Source organism: Protopterus annectens, chromosome 1.part1 (assembly GCF_019279795.1).
Source record: "Protopterus annectens isolate FY-2018-M chromosome 1.part1, PAN1.0, whole genome shotgun sequence".
NCBI lineage: Eukaryota > Metazoa > Chordata > Ceratodontiformes > Protopteridae > Protopterus > Protopterus annectens.
Genome location: NC_056726.1, coordinates 1,221,056,931 through 1,221,079,519, shown reverse-complemented (window position 1 = coordinate 1,221,079,519; position 22,589 = coordinate 1,221,056,931). Strand labels below are relative to the sequence as shown.

Sequence of the window (22,589 nt, the reverse complement as noted above, 5' to 3'; positions counted from 1 at the left end):
TAATAATTGTGATAAAGTACAATGTGACCAGTGTGGGGAGAAAGGACATTCAGCAAGAAGGTGTGTGTCTGAATGTAGGTTGTGTAAAACAAGCAAAAGGGACACTTTGGATGGATTGTCAAGAGCAAACCATAAATAATGAAAAAGAGGGGAAAGGGAAAAAAGAAAGAGTCTGGGGAGAGGGTGAACTAGATGAAGCAGCAACTGTAGGCATTGGCAAGAATACCTTGGAGAGCATCATTATGAACACTCTGGGTACTACAGGGTTGTGTCTTGAGCCCCTTGTTGTTCACTTTGCTGACCCATGACTGCATCGCCAGGTACAGTTTGAATCACATAATTCATTTTGCAGAAGACACAACAGTTGTGGGTCTCATCTGCAATGATGATGAAACAGCCTACCGAGAGGAGGTTAACCAACTGATTGTGTGGTGCAACAACAACAACCTGGCACTGAATGCGAACAAGACCAAGGAGATAATTGTTGCCTTCAAAAGGAATCATGGAGTGCACCCTCCACTCGCAATCCACAGAGAAATAGTGGAGAGCAAGTTCTTAGGGGTACATATCACTGAGGACTTGTCATGATCCATAAACACAAATTCTATTGTCAAGCGGGTGTAACAGCATCTGCATTTTCTGCGAAGAATGATAAGAGCAAACCTTTCACCTCTTGTTTGCACAATCTTCTACAGGGGCACTACAGAAAGCATCTTGTCAAACAGTCTTTCGGTATAGTATGGAAATCGCTCTGCTTCAGATTGGAAATATCTCCAAAGGGTGGTGATAGTGGCCTAGAAAATTATAATTACCACTTGTCCACCTTTTCAGGACCTAGATTTGTCTCAATGTCTCAGCAGAGCCACTAGAATAGTCAGGGACTTCACTCACCCCACCCATGGATTGTTTTCCTTCCTATCATCTGGCATGTGCTATCACAGTGAAAGGTGCAAAACTTTCCGATTCAGTAAGAGCTTCTTTCCGCAGGCCATCGGACTACTCAACTCTACTAATAACACACATGATAATGGCCATCAGGTTTAGCAGATATCTGTGTTGATGAGAACTCGTATTTTTGTGCAATAACTCAAATGCTAGCCTCGACTCATATTTTGGTGCAGTAAACCAACCTATGCGAAGCTAGCCTTCTTGTGCAATACTGATAATTGTTGGAATTTTGTGCAGTAATGTACTGTTTAGATTCGTATAATGTTTTGGGTGTTACGTCTGCAATGGTTTGCTATGGTGCAGTAATGTCTGTTGTAATGTTTCTTCTGATGTTTTGCACATTGAGTCCAGAGAAACGAAATTGCGTTCAGTTTGCACTGTTGTGTGAAGTCTGAATGGCAATAAAGTTGACTTTGACTTTTGACTTTGACTTTGAACTGTAGAAGAAGAAATAATATGGAGAGGAGAGAGAGTGCATGCAGGAAGAGGGGTCAGAGGAGATTGCTACTAATAATTTTTTGAAGTTCTAGCTAGTGACAAATCTGATTCTGAAGATCAAGGATTATTTGTAGATAATCCCAGTAAAAAGTATTCAGTTGGGGAAAGAGTAAAAATAAGAAAATAAAAATTTAGAAATATTTCCCCTAAACTTAAAAGAAGGAAAAGCAAATATTTTAGAGTGCTTTCAGTAAATGTGAACTGTGTTATTATTTACAGTTTAAGAAGGCTATGGATACTGGAATGCTGTTCTAAATGTGATGTGGGTATTGTTCTGTTAGAGGATGAAAGATTCCTAACAATTGAAGAAGGACTGCAAACAGAAAACTTGTGGGTGGAAGTATAATATAATATGGAAGTTAGGAAGTGAACATTGTTCTGGAGTGTTGTGTAAAAAAAACGGTGACAATACTAGATGTAACACTGGTAAGGACTGGAAGGTTAGTTAACTGTTGTAGACTGAGGTGGAGAGAACAGGTTTACAGAATTATAGCGTTATATGCTTATATAACTAGAAAAGAAAGAGAGAATGTGTTCCATCAAATCGCTTATGCAATGTTTAACATGAAAATTGTAATTGCCGGGACTTTAATTGTGATTTAGGGGGAAAATGTAAAAAGAAAAGGAAGTGATGAAATGTGATAAATTAGCTCTGTGGAACAAAAGTCAGTGGACTTATAGAAGGGGGCACGTGGATGTGAAACTGATTGTTTTATGTTTTTGGAAGGCTTAGGGGAGCAGATGATGATACAGTTGTGACTGTTTTTTTCAGACCATTTAGCAAAGGGAATATATCAAAATAGGAAAGGGAGTAAAATTAATAAATGAGAACTCATGAGATGAAACTGGAAAGGAAGTATTACATCCAAGGAATGATCCTGTAATCATGGGTAACTTCTATAAAGACTGATCTGAATGGTGGACTGAATTTGAAAAGAAGTATAATTTTTTTAATGGCAGGATGATGTAAGAAAACAAGAGAAAATGAAGTATGAAATGTATTAAGAGAATTTATAAAATAATACAGGAGAGTATTGTGGTATGGAAAAAAAGAAATATATAAAAGCAGTTAAGGCATTACTGTTGAGGCAGAGGTATTAATTACAAGGAAGGAGGGGTGATGTATCTCCATATATGGGTAAAATAGTAAAGAATATTAGTATAATGAGAGAAATGAAAAATGTAAAAAGAGAGATAAAAAGAACACAAGAGCAAACTGTGAGAATTGTAGTACAGTATGTGGAAAATATGTATGAGTAAAATAAGAGACAGTGGAATGGAAAGTAAAAAAAAAATCCAGAACGAGTTAAGGAAGAATTTGAAGAAGAAATTATTATTAGTGAATTGGATAAAGTACTTAAGGAAAGTAAATGTTGATTCATTATCAGGCCCAGATGGTATAGAGTATGGCATGTACAAGAAATTAATGGATTGGCAAGGAGAGTATTATGTAAATGTATTGAATGAATGATTGAAGGAAAGTTTTGTTTATGAAGAGTTATGCAGTGGGATATTAAAATTTGTATGGAGAAAGGATGAGAATGAAATAAAATATTGGGAGTCTCATCACAATAAATAATGTTGATTATAATTTTATGAGATGGTGGTAATGGCAACAAACTGGGCAAAACAGAAGAAGCTGAGAACTGAGTTGGAAGGGAAGATAGTGGAACAGGTAAACAGCTTCGAGTTTCTGGGAAGGGTGGTTGAGGAGAAGGGAATTCTGAATGGAGAGGTCAAAGCTAGAATCAGAGGAGCTGCAGCCAACTGGCATAGAGTATCAGGTGTAGTCTGTGACAGAAGAATGCCAAAGCAGCAGAAATGTAAGGTGTTCAAGACAGTGGTGCAACCAGTACTACTGTATGGTACAGAAACCTGGGCAGTAAAGGCAGAGCAGATGAAGAAGCTAGAGGTGATGGAATGAAATACCTGAGAAGCATGGTAGGCACTCTGTAGGACAGATGAAGAAATGAGGATATAAGAGCAGAAGACAAAATAGCTCCAATTGCGGAAAAGAACAAAGTGAACAGATTATGGTGGTTTGGACACATGCAGAAAAGCAGAAGACAATCTGGTGAAGAAGATTTGGGACAGACGGGAAGAAGGTAAGAGGAAAAAAGGACATCCAGCAAAGAGGTAGATGGATTGTGTGAAAGAAGATCTATGACAGGCATGAGTGTTGAAGAAGGCAGGAGTGTGGTATCAAATCGAGAGAGATGGCGACTGTTAACATATTTCCCCGACCTCATGTAGAAAATGGGAAAAGGGGGCTGATGATGAATTTTATGAGAATAATACAGATGTGAATGGAAGGAAGGATGAGGGATATTGTAGAAAAAAGTAGGTATAAAAGGGAAGGGGTGTCAATAATTATTGGATTTGAGAGAAATGGTGGATGGTATTATATGTAAAAGGAATAATGTAAATCTTATGGTATGTGATATTAGCAAAGCATTTTATACAGTAGGAAATTATGCTTTGTGGGATGTTAAGGACAAGTATGGAATAGGTAATAGAAGAGTGTGTATGTCAGCATATCAAAATAGAGTGAGAGTGTTAATGAACGCATGGCTGACTAAAGAAATATGCATGACGTTTGGTATAAGACAAATCTGTTCCATGAGTGCAATATTATTTGCATTTGTAATTAATGTGATAGTGAGTAAAGTAGCTTAAAAATGAAAGATGCCAGATATGTGATGCAAAAGTAGGTGGGGATTCCAAAGGTTTTGCCATACACAGATATAACTGTAGTTGCTAAGAACAAAATATGGATGGGGTTGTGTTTGTATAGATGTTAAAGAAAACGGTAATAACTTTGAATAAAGATAAAGATTACAATTTGGGTGATTTAGTGAAAATTGTGTATATATTATTCAGTGATTGAAGTGTGTTTGCTAGGAATAAATTTAGGGAAAAATATGTAGTTATGATGCAATGGGAGGGTTTGATAAAAGAAATTAAAGAAATATGCCTGCTGTGGAGGACATATAGATTATCAGTAAAGAAATATGTCTATCTGGTGAATTCGGTATTAATGGGAAAAATAGCTTATAAGCTAAATGTTTATATGATCCCAGAAAAATGTGAAAAGGAAATTGTACAAGGGATATTTTCTTTTGTATGGGGTTCAAGGTAAAACCTAGTGAAAAGAGGTGTCTAGTATATGTGTGAAGACGGAGGTGGATAGTTGTTACTAAGTACAGTTTTTTATTCTCCTTCATTAAACTTGTGTAGAGTATTAAAGTGGGTAAAGGAAAAAAGTAAGAATATATGAACAAAAAATTCTGGAAGATGAAAATAAGAAAAAAGAAAAAAAAAAGATTATGTAAATGAAGAAATTAAAAAGTATGAAGAAAATTTACTAACATGGAAAATAAAAATTGATGGTATAGAGAAAGATAGAAGGATGTGGTATAAGAAAGTGATAACACGCTCTAGGGACCTTAACCTTGTCACCACAATAAACAGAACATGCTGGAGGGATAGATTCCTGTCCCAGAGACTTCCCATACTCTGTAACAGACTACCTATCTATGTCAAACAGAGCTCCTCATTAGCACTCTTCAAGAAAAATCTTGATGATTGGATGGGAAATGGGAAATTCACCCCAGGGATCACTTCTGTGGCTCTGCTCGACAGGGGCACAAGAAAATAATTTTCTTGGGTGGCGAAAGCCAGGGTACATTTTTTTGTCTAGGCTTGTATGGGCCCTAGGGCCCATAGCCTAGTACCTACCTATGAACCTATGAAAATAATATTATTATGTAAATCTATGGAGAAATTTACTAGAAGTGATTAAAGCCATTAGAGTATGAAAATGCGGCGTACAAAGATAGTAGAATGTCAGGATGTCCTATGTTGACTGGTTATAAATAAGTTACCAATAAAGGGGAATATGCCATATAAAAATAAATTTGAAATGGTGCATGTGTTTTATGGGAAAGAAAAGACATCAGAACATGTTTTCTTGAAATGTAAAAGAGGGGTGAAAGTTGTTCTGTATGCATCTTAGGCTGGTATGGCATCCGATTCCCCCCGTGTCTGATATGAATGATCATACTGATATGGTTGAGATGAAGGAACCAAGGCTCATTATTTCTGAGGGACCTGAAGGCATACCTCAAATCCTGGTTAGGGAAGAGGGGCCTAGATCTTTGAGGTGAGCCAGAGGTCTGATCTGCCATGTTTTGTAAAAGCAGATGTCACCCCCTAAGAAGAAGATTGAATTTTCACAGGGCCTGTACAAGGCCATTTTGTATCTCAAACCTTTTTCCTTCCTTTCTTTCTACTTCATCTCTTCCTCCACTCACTCAGAAGAGACATCTTGAGTCCTCTTCTGAGCAGGAGGAGGAAGAATCAGATTTTGATAAACACACTAACTTATTCTTCCCAGATTCATTCCCTACATCATTTGTTTTCAGATGATGAAGGCATATTATCCTCTGACTCTCCTGCTGAGGAAATTCCCTTTCGGGAAGCCATCACAAAAATTATTCTCATATCCCCCTTCTGGCCAAGGCAACACTGGTTCTCCCTTCTCTGGACCTTTAGCAAAGGAAATGTTTAATCCTACCACAAGTGATAGACTTACATATCTATGTATAAGTACACACACATGTATATGTATATATGTATGTATGTATGTGTGTGTGTATATAAATATATATATATTTCTGCAGGGGGGCAAGCCCCCCCCCCTGCACCTCCCACACCCCCACTACTTATTTATTCCAACTCCAAGATCGCACTACAGCGCAGAAAGGGAAATATCCCGTTCAGCGCTGTATGCCGTTCCCCATTCACAGAGTTGAGCTTCCACGATTTCGAGCATATGGTCTCGACCATATGACTTTCGAGATTGTGGCCATTCGACTTTGTGAAGGGGAACCATATATATATATAAAATTGTGGAATATTAAAGGTTCCAGTGATTAGAAAGATAGTATAATTTATTGTATAAAACAGAAAAATGCATGTTCTTCCCATACAAAAGTCTTTTGGCTTAAGAGAAGCTATCAAGAGCCCTCATTACAATCCCATACATGTGGGAATGCTGTCTTTTTCAATAAGTCTCTCTGTTTTTCAAGCTGGGCCTCTGTTGGTTGACATAGGATTGGGCGACACAGTGTGGTCAATTTCCATTTTGTCAGCAGTTCGAATGCTGCTAGAGAGCTACTTGCCCCTCACCGCTGAACCCATAATAGAACCTATCCCGAAGTTTCATTGAGTTGTGTTTTGATGAGACAGGCTTGGTATTGTGAATGTTGACAGCATGGATTGCCGGCATTTATGAATACACACATAGTCACATGCATACATGTATGTGTATGCATATGTGCATGTTTGTGTGCATGCTGTCTTTGAAATAACTCATTTGATGGAGAGGTTTGCATGATCACTCTTATACTAATGACACACAGTTCTAATGCTCCTTCCATAATGAGTAAGTGGTTGTCATTAGATCCCTTGCGGATAACCTGGACATTGTCAAGTTATGAGTGTAAAGTAAGGGACTGAAACAGTGATTGAAAGCCATTGCTTATAAGACTGATGCCTTAGCTGTTAGAGCAGTAGCTCCATAATACTTATGAGGGTGGTAAGTTGGAATTTATATTCAAGGTGGGCAGTCTCAGGGTGACCCTCAATAACAGGTGATATTTTGTGATGCGTTATCAAGGCCTGGTGATTCCATCTCAAAAACATTGTTTGGACTGAACACCTTATTCCTCATCAGGACTTCTCAGTGGTTGTCTTAGTTTGATCTCATTGCGTCTTGACAGCCACAGTGCCCTGTACCTCTGCTGCTAGTCACAAAGGCTGTGTTTTGTACAGAGCTCCAATGCACATTTTTTGATTCATACACCTCGTTTTCATTATGTTACTTCAGTTCTGTGGCTTGTTTATACTTTAATGTATAGCTTATAAAATGCTGGTGTAAGGGTTTGGGTTCTGTGCAGCTTGGGTCAACTATGTCTTAAAGAGCTTGCTGGTTCTTTATCTTCCATCTGAGGTCTTCCACTTGGGCTACTGATGGTTTCTTGAGTGTAGATACAAAGTCTAATCATGCAGTCCTTTGGAATCTGCTACCATGGTTTGATTCAGAATTGTTCTACTTTGGGAAGCTTTTTCACATGTTATTTATCAACAATATTGATGTTCTGGAATCTCAAATGATTAAATCTTTAAACTTTTTTATGTTTATCTTACAGGTGCCCTTGTTTGTCTTGCTTTGTTGTTGATTATATCCTTGTGCTATGCTTAGTTTTAAAGACGTAACAACCTGAATTTGAATGTTTTATTTTTGTCATGCTCATACTAGATCGATCATGTTATGAATTAAAAAAAATGACAACTCACTCATATTCTTACTCAGAACCATGTACGAAGCCTTACCCCCGTTGTATTTGGATAAGCTTAATCTAACCCTTCACCCGTTTTTCTTTACTTTTCATAGACTCTGCAACACAAACCTTTAATCACCCCAGCTAGCTGTACTGTGTGAACTGCATTCCTGCTAGTCTTTTTTCGTTGAGAAGTCTGAGCTCTGCTGCCATTTCCCCATACCTTCTAAGCATTGTATGTGTTCATCTTACCTATATTTATTGTAATGTTCCAGCTGTTGATCATCTGCTGCACTTTGCCAGTCTGCCTTTCTACCCCCAGCCCTCTACAATGCTACATCACCCCTCTATTGGCGCATAGCCAGTGGTTATTTCTTACTTTTTTATTTGAGCCTATCACCTGTCTACCCAGCTGAACTAAATCTGGTAGATGTATTTCTGCTACCTCATTCCCTTATCTAGACCATTTATTGTCTGCTTGTTTTCCCCTTACCCACAAATTAGCTAACCTTCTTTACTCCATAACTTTCCTCTTTCTACAAGCCTTTATCACTGTCCTAACACTTCTCCCCCATCCCATTGGCCTCATAGCCCATTTTCCTCTCTACCCTGTGCAAATTCTACTTAGCCACCTCTACTCTTTCTCCTCCTCTCCCTTAGTTGTCAACAATTCTAAGGACTCATCTTTCTACTCGTAAAGGATTACATAAAACTTTTGTGTAAAGTACTTGTTTGAATTACTGCTAAACTACAGCTAATTTCAAACTTACTGATTGTTCCTGATGGCGCCTCTCTCAGAGTTGGTCCAACCTGCTTTGTTTGCCCACAATGCACCCAGGCTCACTCCGATCTCCTGCTCTACCCTCATTCCCACCCACCCTGGAGTACATTACTTTTATAGCTAGCCAACGATTCTCACCTCCCCTTCCTCTCACCTCCCCTTCCTCTCACTGTACACCAATTACTTACTACCAAACTCCCTTATTTAACACTTAAATTCTAATACAAACCTACACTGAAACTTGAAGCTTCTCTACCCTCCCACACGTTGTACACACCCCAACCTAACAGAACTCCTCCTCCAAGGTAGCTGGCACATTTCCATTAAAAAAATAAAACTTCACCTCCAACATAAAATAACTAGTTAGTTTACACTATCTGTAATATGTCTAAGCACCATTCCATAATTCACTCTCACAAGAACTCACTACCAACCTCTACTTCTTCTTCTCTAGCCTCATACCCAACACTATTCTCATCCTCTTCTATAATCCAATACCTCCTGTCTTCTTACTTTGTACCTACTCCTACTCATCATCCTACACTTTTACATCATGATATTACCTTTCCTCACTACACTTATTCATCTTCTCCTATACTACCTTTCCTCATATAACACATATCTACAACCACAACATCCTTCTCCTACCTCTAGTTACAATATTTCATTCTCTCAGTTGCTATACTCATTTAAAATTGCTCCCTCTATCTTTCCAACTACACACTCTTCCCTTCCTAAAATCAAAATCCCCCCTATACCACAACCTTTCCTAAAATCAAAACAGAATGTCACTTCTGTCACACCTCACTACCATAATCAACTCGTAAGTCCTATATCCTGCTCCTACCTGGAGATATTCACCCCAGTCCAGGTCCAAACTCCATCCCCTTCACTAATATCTTTACCACTAATGCTGCCACTCCTCATGCTAAGCTCCTGAATAAACCCTTATCACTATACTCCATGAATATCTGAAGCATACTCAACAAAGTAAGTGAATTTCATCAACATTTAAACCCAACAAGTAACTCTGAAGAAGCCATAAAAAAATGGTGAAAGTGCTTAGTTTTTAAGATAATCGTAGTAAAGAAGTGGATTTCCCTGTCTGTTTTTGGTTTTACTGTTTTTTATAAGTGAATTTCATGCTTGTATCGCACAACAGTCCCCTGATATAATAACACTGACTGAAACATAGCTTAAACCTCACATCTCTGACAAAGAATTCCTCCCCCCAAGTTATAACATACTACATTTAGACAGACCAAATAAAAAAGTTGGTGGAGTTGCTGTAGTTTATTCCAACCAGCTCACTCATACCCCCTTTGCAAACCCTTCCCCTTACTTTTCTCATTCAGAACTTCATACTGCCAACTGCAAAATGAATGCCTACAATAAACTAATTGTAGCTGCAGTATACATACCCGCTGGTGGCAGTATTACTTTACTAGAACATATCCTGTCCTGGCTTACACAAAATTAAACCATTCTCCTTGGCGACGTCAACAGAAACTGGCCATCTTTGACCTCTGACAGTTCTAGCTCATGTATTAACTTGCATGGCTTCTTATAATTAGTCTCCATTCCTACCCATACTAATAAATCTACCAACTGCAGTTCTCTAATTGATTGGATACTAGTTTTTAATCCACAAAAATATCACTACCCTGAATCTCTATCTGATTCACTAAGTGACCACTCACCAGTTAAAGTGCTTAGATTCTCCCCTCACCACACCTGAACACATAAATACATAGAATGCCACAAACTCTCCAACTTCCATCCTGACACCTGCAATAATCTTCTCTCTGCAGTAAACTGGTCTTTTGTAACTCATCTACCTCTAGATGAAGCAGTATTCCATATTCCTAATCATTCTACGCTCCCTCGCCCCTTACAAACTGTAAGTGTTAAATCACTTAGTTCCCCCTGGTTAACTCAAACTACACGCTCTCTGATAAAAGAGATGTGGCATGGAAAACCTGGTCCAAAACTAAATCTCCACCCCACTTTCAAACTTGTAAAGAACTTCGCAACCTTACCAAAAAACTCGTCAACAAAGATAAAAAGAAAACACCATGAGGATAACAATAAAAGGACGTTTATTCAGACAAGTAATAATACACACCACATTAATGCTTCACTATGTACATTACGTTTTCGTTTGTACCATCTTCATCAGATGTGGACTAACATCAAAAAGCAGCTTTATATACACTTATAAATTAACTAAATTGAAATCAATTAAGCAAGGCAAACCATATTTAAAGGGAAACCTTAACATAAGATTTCATACGTATATATTGCTATCCTTGTGGTGTTTACGTGTCCCTGGACAGTTTTGGAACTTACTGGCTGTTTTAGGTGTCCCTGGGCACTTTTGGAACTTATTGGCTGTTTTTGGTGTGCCTTGGTCTTACATATTCTATTTAAAGATAAAGACAACGTTTATAACCAACCACAAACATCACACATGACCAACCCAAAAAAAATTCAGGAACTCCATTAAACAAACACTGCACCCAGGGAGCCTCTCATCTCTGAATCCCTGCCCTAACAGGACTCCCCAGGAAACAACATCCATATTCAGCACCTACTTCATTGACTCCATCAGCAAACTAACACAAACAACAAACTCTAGCTCTGACTCTGTCAACTCCCAGGACATCCCAACCTCCTTTAAATCCAAAAACACTTTTTCACTTAAACCTGTGTCTATAAGCTATATAAAATACCTACTTCTCAAACTGAAACATTGCTCCTCTTCTGCAGACAAACTCCCTCCTCTCTTCCTTAAGTCAGCTGCTAACTCACTAGCCTTCCCCATTTCTCTTCTTATCAACCACTCTATAACTGAATTCAAAGTACCCTCTGTTTGGAAACAGTTCTATACTTTACCCATCCACAAAGGAGGTAACTCCACTGAGCTTGCTAACTTCAGGCCAATAGCAGTCCTATCCCCTTTCTCCAAAATATTTGAGAAATGTGTACATAAACAAGAAAATTTACTAACCTCAATGCAACATGGCTTTCGCCCCAACCATAGTACCTCAACAGCCCTCATGTCTTTCACCTGTACTATCCCACTAGCCAGAGACAGCAACAGACTGGTCTCCTGTCTATTCCTTGACCTCTCCAAAGTGTTTGATACAGTCTCCCAGCCTCTGCTGCTGGAAAAACTCTCTGTCCTGAATTTGTTTAGCTCAACTATTTCCTGGTTTTCCAGTTAACTCACTGACAGGCAACAATCTGTTAAATGTCTTTCCACCCTGTCCCCTTCTCTCCCTATTAAGGTGGGAGTCCCTCAAGGATCAATACTCAGTCCACTACTGTTCAGCATCTTTACCAATTTTTATACACATTTTATCCGCATTCATCACTCATACAATATGAGGATGACTTCAAAGTCATCACCATCACTGATAACCTTATGGATATGCACACCCTTACCCAAAAATCCTTCAAATCTATTGAAACTGGCTTTCCAATAATCAGTTAATCTTAAATCCAAAAAAGACCAAGTCTCTTACTTTTTCTACCAAAATCAGTCAACCACCTTAAACCTTCATTCTCTAGCTCATCCCTTAACAATCCCAGCTGAATCACATTCCAAGCTCCTGGGGGCCATCATTGATGACCAGCTCAAATTTGACCTTCATGCACTAAATTACATCAAGATAACTCACAAAAAACTTGGCCTGTTTTACAGAAACAAAACAATTCCTATCTAACACAGATAGAATCTCTCTCTCTCTCATGCCTACCTTATCCGCAGTCTTTTCTACAGCTCACAAATCCTCACCAACTTACAGACCTCTCTATTAACAAAATTACAAACCACCTCTAATAAAGTTGCCAGATTTGCTGCTAACCATTCCAATAAATCTCACCACTGTCTTTCTCTTATCACCTTTAAACTGGCCAGAATTTCCCAATCATCTATGTCTCTCTCAGCTGGAGATCATACATTCCATCCTGTATAAGCCCTCCGTCTTTGTAAATATCTCCTCACTTGGCTCCCTCTACACTCCTTCCAGGACTCTCAAAAGCAGAGACCAAAGTCTTATGCAAATCTATAAACCAAAAAGCACAATGGGACTAAATGTGTACAGCTACTCCCCCTCCCCGTCTTGGAACAAACACTCCCTGTTTTCAGAAATATTAACCACCTACAACAATTCAAAACTGATCTCAAAAACTTTCTAACTAGTACCTGGCCTTACTTGACACAGTAAACACCCTCCATGAACCTACTAGCCTCACCCTTTTTATCAACCCTTACCACCTCTTCTGACCCTACTACGCAACCTCTCTTTTAACTCATTTCACTCTTCAAATGTTCCTATCCTCCCTCTCCCCCCTTTCATCCTTACTTCCTAACTCTTGCCCTGCTAGTAAATCTGCTTCCCTCCTTTCTAGTTTTTCTCTTGACTACCAGAGCTCAATCTTCTGATACTCCTGTTACCATATAGAAAAGGCATTAATAATGCCACTTTGATTAAACCCTATCATTATGCACCTCCTCTACCTGTATAAATGAATTCACCTAGCTACATTTTTGAGTTGTGTATAATGAAACTATCGTGGAAACGAACTGCTTTTAATTGCCTGAATCAAACTTATTCTTGTAGTATCTTATTCAGTTAACTTGTGACTTAAAAGACTGTACATTTTAAACTATGAATTATGAAGGTAGTAGTCTAGTTTTTGTACTCGTTTATATTTTATATCTTACATCTTAAATTTGTGTGTGTATAATTGTGGAACTTTTCTCCCCAGGCATCAGCTGAAAAAGGGCAAAAGCTCAGTTGGACTAAACCAGTCAACAAATGTTAAATAAATAAAGTCATCTGCTGTGAACCAAGATAATTAAATCACTTCTACAGGGTTCATTGTTTAACTACTGGCACATACATTTTTCCTCTCCCGTATTTTAAGTCTGAAGATGTACTCCCATGGTCCAGATGTGGTTCGACTAACTGTAGACTAACCTGACATAGCCTTTTTTCTCAAGTCTGAAAGAAACACTGCATTCTTCTGGTATAACTACCTTCCAAGACTGCCTTACTTGAGATTAGAACACTTTACCAGAAGCCTCTTCAGTCTGGTTTGCTCAGCTGAATGGATTTTGATGAGTTCAGTCGTAATTAATGCGGTCATCTGCTCATTTTTATCGAGACACTGTATTTGCCTAGTGTCGTTGCTTGCCCAGCTGGTGCAGCACAGTAACGTCTGCAGGATCTCTTGCACTTCTATTGCATTGTACAACAGGCCTCTTATAGACTGTTACAATGTACTTTTTATATGATGCACACTTTTTTAGAATATTTATGTAGAAGTTAAGCAAGTTTGTTTTATGTTTAAAACATTTTTCAGTGTATTAACAATCTTGTGCTAAAGTATTTTAACAGACATGGCCGTTTTAAGATTTATTCTATCAATTAGAGTTTGGCGCCTAAAATAAGTATTTAAGCTTGATTTTATGCTTTGGTAATTGTTCTGAAGAAATCTGCATGTTATCAGATGAAAGCGCTCAACCTTGATGATACACTCAATAAAGTGGTTTTCGTGATAGTACTGGCTTCGAGTGGTTGGATCACCTTGTTCTGTACATATATTTCTACAGTTGGATTATTTCACTTTATTGCAGTTACCGGTCGTGCTATGGCAGATGAGGGATCCCCCAGCACTTTATGGAAGCCGGAGGAGTATAAGGCACTCAGCGAGGAAGTAACGTCACTGAAAAGTGACGTCAGTAAGCTAATGGAAATGGTAAACAGGCTCACAGCAGCCGTTATGGAGAACGGAGATTCCGTTCGTACTATTAAGCATGTTTCAACTGAATGTGCTTGTATCCAGAGCGGCAGTACCACTCACATGAACAAAAACGATTTTACCGAGAATGCCCTAGAGCGGAATGTGGATGGCGCCGATAACACAGTTAGAGCAAACTTTGTTATTGTAGACGAAGCAGCTGATTACAGTTACACTAGCGACATCCCTAACGGCCAGGGAGACGCTAGAGTGGGAGACAGTCACCTACACATTGATATGGTAGCTAACCCAGCTAACATATCACTTGAGGAAGATTTCACCTTCGATTTAAGCATGGTGAATTTGCAAATTGACAATGACAAATTGGGTGCACGTCCCAAGAAGCGGAACGAGTATTTCAGGACTTATTCTAATGTTGTGAATAAAACATCTCACAACAATAAAGGTACTGTAAATAAGGATTTACTATCTAGTCCTAAAAAAACTTATACTGGAAGTACTATGGACACAGGAGTGTTCAACATGTTTAATGATTTTGTTTTAGACCAATATGACTTTATGAATAAGTATGACTCTAATGTTAAATATGACAGAGCTCATTTTAATATGTATAATAATAACAATACAAAGGATGATATAAAATCTCGTATTCATTTATTAGGTAGGAAACTGATACAACTCAAATGTGTTAAGATGGATATTGCATATTTCGAAAAATGTCTATCATTGAAAATAGTGCCTAAAGGACTTAGGTTCTTTAAACTTCCACTAGGGTTAAAGATAGATAGTACTATTATTGCTGATTTCAATCTTATGTTTAATGATTTTGGGTACACGTATATGCAACATCTTATTAAACACAATGAAATTAAGGCTAAGGCATTATTAGATGAAGTGTTTAACCTAAATGAAAGCATTATTAAGGATGCATTGTTTGATAGATGGTATGACTGTTATTCCAGTCAGTTTAGCCAGGCTACAGTAAAAGTAAAAAAAGCTTATGAAAGGAAGATGCACAAATTAGAAAGGGACATGGACCTATACAAACATGACAGAGCATATGTCTGGCCCAAGTACAATAAAGGTGAAGATGATGGTCAATTTGAAGTGGTCCATTCTAGAAGTAACAAAAGAAATGCACGGAGATATGAGGAAGAGAATTTTCAAGGGGGGAGGTTTTTTCCAGCACAAAGGAAACAACAAAGGAGATATTAGATATTCATGTTAACACTATAATGGAGGGCAGTACCAGTACAGCTATTGGTACCTTGCCAGACATGGATACAGTTAAGATGGGATCATCCCCAAACAAGCCAATAGACGGCGTTTTGGTTAGGGCTGACCCAAATGAAGGTCCGTGTATCATTAGCCATCATGGGTTCAAAGTATACAATTACACAGATATCCCAGTTACTAAAGATTTTATCACACTGTTCAGTAAAGGTATGAAGTTCATACCTACGGTAAAATCCAACTTATTTGATGTTATAATGGAAATAAAATTCTTTTGTAGAAGGTTAAATTTGGCTTTACAATTTAAAGATAACACTACTAATACATTAGAGCAGACCCAACTCCATGCCTTAAAGAAAAAAAGCACATATATCCCTATGGCGAACCCACAGGTAACCATATATGAGAATATGGTTTGTCATGAAATCTACAAATTACATCAAGAAAGCAGGTATTACAATAATGCTGAGAATGGTTGCTTGGACAACCTCAACACAGATGAAAGGAAATGTTTGAATGATATTATTAGGAACAAACAGATTAGAATCATGAAACCAGACAAGGGTGGAGGGGTAATGATATTCAACAACACCCAGTATCAGAAAGAAATATACAGCATTTTGTACGATTCAGGTCATTATGAGAAGGTAACTTTAAACCAGATTACAACTGGATATAGACGTATTGATAACACCTTGGAAGAGTATCTTATTGATAATCGAATAACCAGTGAAATATATGAATTTGTCAAAACAGAATACCCGATTTTGGCACGTATTGTCGGAATCCCTAAGATACACAAAAACCTAACCAAGCCACCACTTAGACCTATCATATCAGGATCTAAGTCTAAGACATTTAAGATAGGTACTATTATTGACCAATGGACCAAACCGATTTACAGCAAGGTTGATCATCTGGTTAAGGACTCATGGGACTTCTTGAGTAAAGTCACTAGGGACATGTGGGATGAAAACCTGACGTTCTTAACCATCGACGTGCAAGATCTTTTCTCCAGTATACCGGTGAATACAGGTCTAGACTATTTTCATAGTAGTCTATGCAAGTATTTAGGATGTAGTGGGGATAGAGTGAATTTAATTACGGACATGATGAGCTTGGTGCTGGAACATAACTATATTGAACATCAGGGTGAACTGTTCAGACAATCTCGAGGTGTGGCAATGGGAGCTTCATGTGCCCCTATTTTTGCCAATTTGGTAATGTTGGAGTGGGAAAATGTCCATTTATTTACGAGTGAATTTTACAGACACATCAAGTTATACACCAGATTCTTGGATGATGTGTTTATTATTTGGACAGGACCAACAGACTTGATACCCACTTTTGTAGAACATCTTAACAACACCACTGATTTTCTGAGATTCACGTACCACCATGACAACAAGGGTATATCATATTTGGACACCTGGATAGGTAATACTGGGACTGGATTCATATCTAGATTATACAGGAAGCCTACCTTCTCAAATGATTATATTCATTTCACCAGTTGTCACCCACGACACATTTTCAAAAATATTGTGAAGGGCCAATGCATCAGAGCAGCAAGAATGTCATCTACTGTTGAAGACATGAACAGTGAACTTGCTTTCATCTCTCAATTTTTTAGTGATAGAGGATATCCCAAAAAGTTATTAGACAATGTTACTACTTACGTTAAAGCACAATGGGGATCAAAATATAAACCACTCTTGGGCTGCCCCAAACCTATACAGAACAAATCTAGTTCAAATCTAAACAAGATGGTATGTGTGATTAGATTTAATCCCTTTGTCAATTTAATTACGGACATTCTGAAGAAGTATTGGAGTATTATAATCTCTGCGGGCAACCTGGGGAACATAGTTGGAACAGAGATATGTACAGTGTATAAAACTGGAAATAATATTAAAAAGTTACTAGAATGTGGTACAAAGAGTGAAAGAGTTGGAAACAATAAAGGAACCAATAAAGGAACCAGCAAATGTGGACGTTGTAATCAATGCAAGTTTATCAACACCTCACCTACCATCAGGCTAGAGAATATTATGCATACTAAGATAACCAGTATTCAAGGTAATTGTAATTCACAGCGTTTAGTATACATTGCCAAATGTACAAAGTGTCCGGCCTATTATATAGGCAAAACTGAAAGAAAGATCAAGACACGGATTTACGAACATATGTATAAGATAAGCAAACAAGACACGAAGAACGCTTTATACCGACATATTCTTGATCAAGGTACAGACCACTCTTTCAGGTTTTCTATTATAGATCAGGTAAACACCAAGGACAAGGGGGGGAATTGGAAGACTTACCTGGCGTGGAAAGAAAGTAGATGGCAAATTTGTACCGATGCCACTACAAGGCCAGGGATTAATGACTTCATTAGTATAAAACCCTTGTTAGCTTTGAACTGAGATTGTAGGATCCGTATTTTATTTCAGTATGTATACATGTTAAAATCCATGCCCCATGTGGTTTGTGTTAATAGACGGTGGATATAGATCTTAAATTCATTTGGATCAGTTCATAAGATAGATTAGTAGTTACACTACATCAGTATGCCCTAGTTTTATAAAGATCTACAATGCTTTAAACATTAGTAATCAACAGGACAAATACATTCTGTACCTACCTATTGTGAATCAACAGTATATTAATTCATTCACTATTAATATGCAATATATTATGTATTTTTAGTATTTTTTGTATGATTATGTAGCATAAGTACAGTTTTTAAATACTTTTTATATGATGCACACTTTTTTAGAATATTTATGTAGAAGTTAAGCAAGTTTGTTTTATGTTTAAAACATTTTTCAGTGTATTAACAATCTTGTGCTAAAGTATTTTAACAGACATGGCCGTTTTAAGATTTATTCTATCAATTAGAGTTTGGCGCCTAAAATAAGTATTTAAGCTTGATTTTATGCTTTGGTAATTGTTCTGAAGAAATCTGCATGTTAGCAGATGAAAGCGCTCAACCTTGATGATACACTCAATAAAGTGGTTTTCGTGATAGTACTGGCTTCGAGTGGTTGGATCACCTTGTTCTGTACATATATTTCTACAGACTGTTACAATGTCACCGTAGTAGTACAGATCAAAGAAGTGTTCCTGTATTGCCACTGCCGGTAATGTGTGTAGCTCTCAGTGATTAGTCACTATTTCATGTCACATGTTCTTTTCAGTTTTAGCGTGCATGTGGCATATCCTTAACTTGATATTCTTTACATTTTCTGTTTAATACTTTGAAGATAAAATGAGATCGCTGTTTTTCTGTTAACTTGTTATTTTGTACTATTTTCCTTCTAGCTGTACCATGTGTCATAGCTGAAAATAGTCCTTTGAGGAGTCTATCTGGTTAACAAGTACAAAAAATACATAAATGTATATTTTATAAGTATGTACTTCATAACATAATTGTGAGTGTGTATGCCTTTTTTCTCAGGATGGATAAGGGATGTTTTGCACCACAGATTAAAGACTGTATGAAGTACAATATAAAGGAAAATGTGGAAAAATAAGGCAATGTACAGAAATGTGGGTGCTCACATGCATATTTCTCTTTTACATTGAATTTCAGCCAGAGACAACAGACGGGGATAAACAGCAGTAGACAGGTGTGTTACAGTAATGTACAAGTAGACAGCTGTGTTACAGTAATGTACAAATAAGTACCATAATCTCCGAACTGTATGGATGTGACAGGCTGCTGCATGTATACACGTATATTGAAGGTTTTTATAATGAGTGTTTTTTGTTGCAGATCTATGAATGATGAGCTGAACAGTTTGAAAAATGAGCCCCATGAACAGTCAAATACTGAGAGCCAAGCAGAAGTGTCTGAGAAGGTGGTTCCGATTGTGGATGCTGTAATTGGAGTTGACACTTCATACTTGGAGGATGCCCGAATAGTTAGGACTGAAGCCTGCTATGAAGAAGAGCTGGCGTTACATTTGAATAATACAGTGACCCACTGCAGTGATAGTTCCCAGATTATAAGTCCTCAGACAACTCTGGAAGATGGAGGAGCCTACGCAATTATTGAACTGACAGAAGAAGACTTGAGAGAAGATGATGAAGACTTGGCAAAAACTGGAATCCACTCTCTGTCCCCACTGGAAAAGCGTCATGAGTGTGAGGTATGTGGCAGATGCTTGTCTGATGCTAACTGTCTACGGCGTCACATGAGGATTCATTCAGGAGAACGACCTTATAGATGCGAAATGTGTGGCAAATGCTTCTCTGTCCTTTCCACTCTGAGGCGGCATCATAAAATTCATACTAGAGCATGGGCCAGTAGGAGTGTGATGTTCAACAAACCTTTCTGGCAGAAGGTGCAGACAGAAGGTGATATGTCTATGGACCCAGATGAGGAAGCGGGGAGTAAGATGCTTTTTGAAACGGAACACAGCACAGACCAGAGACCTCCCACTTGCAATTATTGTAAAAAGACATTTGGGACCATTGATGAGGTTAAACAACACCGATCTGAATATACGAACATTGGCCCCTCTGGAAGGAAAGAATATCAATGCTGTGTCTGTGACAAATTCTTTCTTTACACTCGGAGTCTTTGTAGGCATGCAAGAATACATTCAGGACAGAAACCTTTTGTTTGCTCAATCTGTGGTAGAAGATTTCAAGATGTAACTGCTCTTAGAGAACATAACTTTATTCATGTTGGTCAGAGACCATACAAGTGCTCTGTTTGCCATAAACGATTCCGTAGGAATGCCACCTTACTGGAACATCGGCGTGTTCACTTGGGAGATAAACCTTACCAGTGTCTTGTGTGTTTGAAGAGCTTTAGATTCAGTAATGAACTGCATATTCATCAAGAAATGCATGTAACAGAAAGCCTTCAGCAGTCCATGGATAAAGTGAATGAGAAAGCAGACACACTAATGGAAGAGCAAGTTGTTGAGAAGAGTTTGTCTTATAACCAGCCAGAGCAGCTGTTAGAAACCACAGATAAAAGCTCAGTGGGTTGCCCTCCAGGACTGGAGTCTATCAGTATGGAAGAAATGGCATCTTTGGAGGGACAGTCAGAGGAAAGCAGGAAAGGACTTCTTGATAAAGACCCTGCACCACTGTCTGATACATCTGAACATCCTACAATCCACCTGGAAGACCAGACTGAAGTTAAAAAGATCATCCCTTTGGGAGTGAAAAGGTGCCCTGTCTGCGCAAAACGCTTCCCTTCAACTGCTGCACTCAGAATGCACTACCTAATTCACACTGATTGCAGACCCTTTAAATGCAACATCTGTGGGAAAGCCTACTGTCAGAAAGGCAATTTGATACGCCATAGGTGTTCCAGCAGTGATGACAGAAGGTATGTTTTGTGTTTTTTAATTATTTTATTTTGCTAAACAAAAAAAAAGTTTAAAGATGTTCTTCATCTCACATTGCTGCAGTCCTTACACTTGGGTAGTCCGCTGTCCACGGTCGGCCCGAATATCAAAGTATAAGGCTGACGTCGGTCAGGGCGCATTTAACTGATGTCAGGACGTCAGGGTACAAATGCGCATGACCGACGTCATATCCTCAGTCTTTTTTGCCGCATGGTCCGATGCAGAAGCAGCATTGCAAGTGCCGGTTGGCGTTCTGAGATTTTTCGATTTAGAAGTTTCAGACCGAGTTCAAAGTTGGCTAACTACCCCGTTGGGGAATATTTTAGTTTTTTCTTGCCTCAGTCATTTACCGGATGTCAGAAAAAGTTAATAATTGCGTTTCTTGTGGGAAACAGATACCGCATAGAGATTATCATACTTTGTGTATTCCTTGCTTAGGGCCTGAGCACGACGTTGTTGGCTGTCGCTCTTGTGCTAGATTTAATAAACCCACTATAAAGAGAAGGTTGGATTGTGCAAGGTTAGTCTTTGGGAAGCGGTGCAATTATAACATGCCGTCGGATGCTCCGACGCCCGCTTCCTCGAAGAAGCGCACGGACAAGGCAGTTAAGCCTAGGCTAGAAGAAACGTCTGTACCGGACGCCGGTTCTTTAGAGGTGTCGGTGGAGCCGGTGGCTCCACCGGAGATTTCTTTGTGTTCCCAGAGTGAGACCTTATTATTGCAAGATGTGGCCTCTCAGGAGGCAAGTCAGGCTGAGGGGGCTTCTCAGGTTACTATACTCCCCTCCCTTCCTAAGGTGGCTAGGCCCTCTCCTTCTGTTTCTAAGGCTTCTCCCAGGGGCAGGCCAGGTTTAGCTTCAGTTGGTGTTACCCCTAGCTCTTCAGGTACTATGCCCAAGAAGCATATGCTTAAAATGGCAGAAGATTTGATTACTTTGATTAGGGGTTCTATGCCCCCTCCTGCTAAGAGACCTAGGGTGGAGCCTGAGCTGGGGGGTTTTGAGCAAGCTTCAGATGTTTCAGAGTCTTCGGCTGAAGACTTGCAGGAGTACTCTCCTTATTCTGATTCTGATGTGGATGATTCTACTCCTTCTGCTACTCCTCCTGAGGATTTTTCGTTTGCAGAAACTCTTCATTCCATGAGGGAGCATTTTAAGTGGGAAGGTCAGGACTTCTCTGATTCCAGGAAACGGCTTAGGGAATTTCTGTTTTTACCCCAGCATAGGCCTTTGGCTATACCTCCTGTTTTGGATGTAGTGGAAGATGTTTTTACAGAGGCTTCTCTTAATCCTGATTCTTTGCCTCCTGCTCCTGTTAAGCCGGATAGGTATTACAGGGTGCCTGAAGTTCATAAGTATCTTTTTAAGAGTCCTAGGGCAGACCCAGAAACTGTTAGCCAGGGGCCTAAGGGTGTTAAAGCTTTGTTGTTAAGAATCCGGTTCCTACAGACAAGGAGGCTAGGGCCTTGGATAGATGGGGAAAGAAAGTTTATACTTCTTCCACTCTTGCTATGAGGGCTCTGAATTGCCAGTTTCACATGTTGAAATACCAAAACTATCTCCTTTCACAATTGAAGTCTAAGGTTGATGCTCTGGCAGTAGGTATTGATTGTAAAGAGTTGCAAGATTTAGTACATGTTTCTGA

At 38.7% G+C, this 22,589-nt stretch overlaps 1 protein-coding gene across 4 annotated transcripts in view; it reads left to right on the top strand.

Annotated features, from left to right (window-relative positions):
• Positions 1–22,589, top strand: part of LOC122809357 — a 1,358,270-nt gene that overhangs the window by 919,828 nt on the left and 415,853 nt on the right. For all 4 annotated transcript variants that reach the window (XM_044080823.1, XM_044080814.1, XM_044080796.1 and 1 more), the window contains one exon: positions 19,355–20,926. In XM_044080823.1, coding sequence (XP_043936758.1) covers positions 19,355–20,926 — 1,572 coding nt within the window. The remainder of the gene's footprint in view (positions 1–19,354; positions 20,927–22,589) is intronic.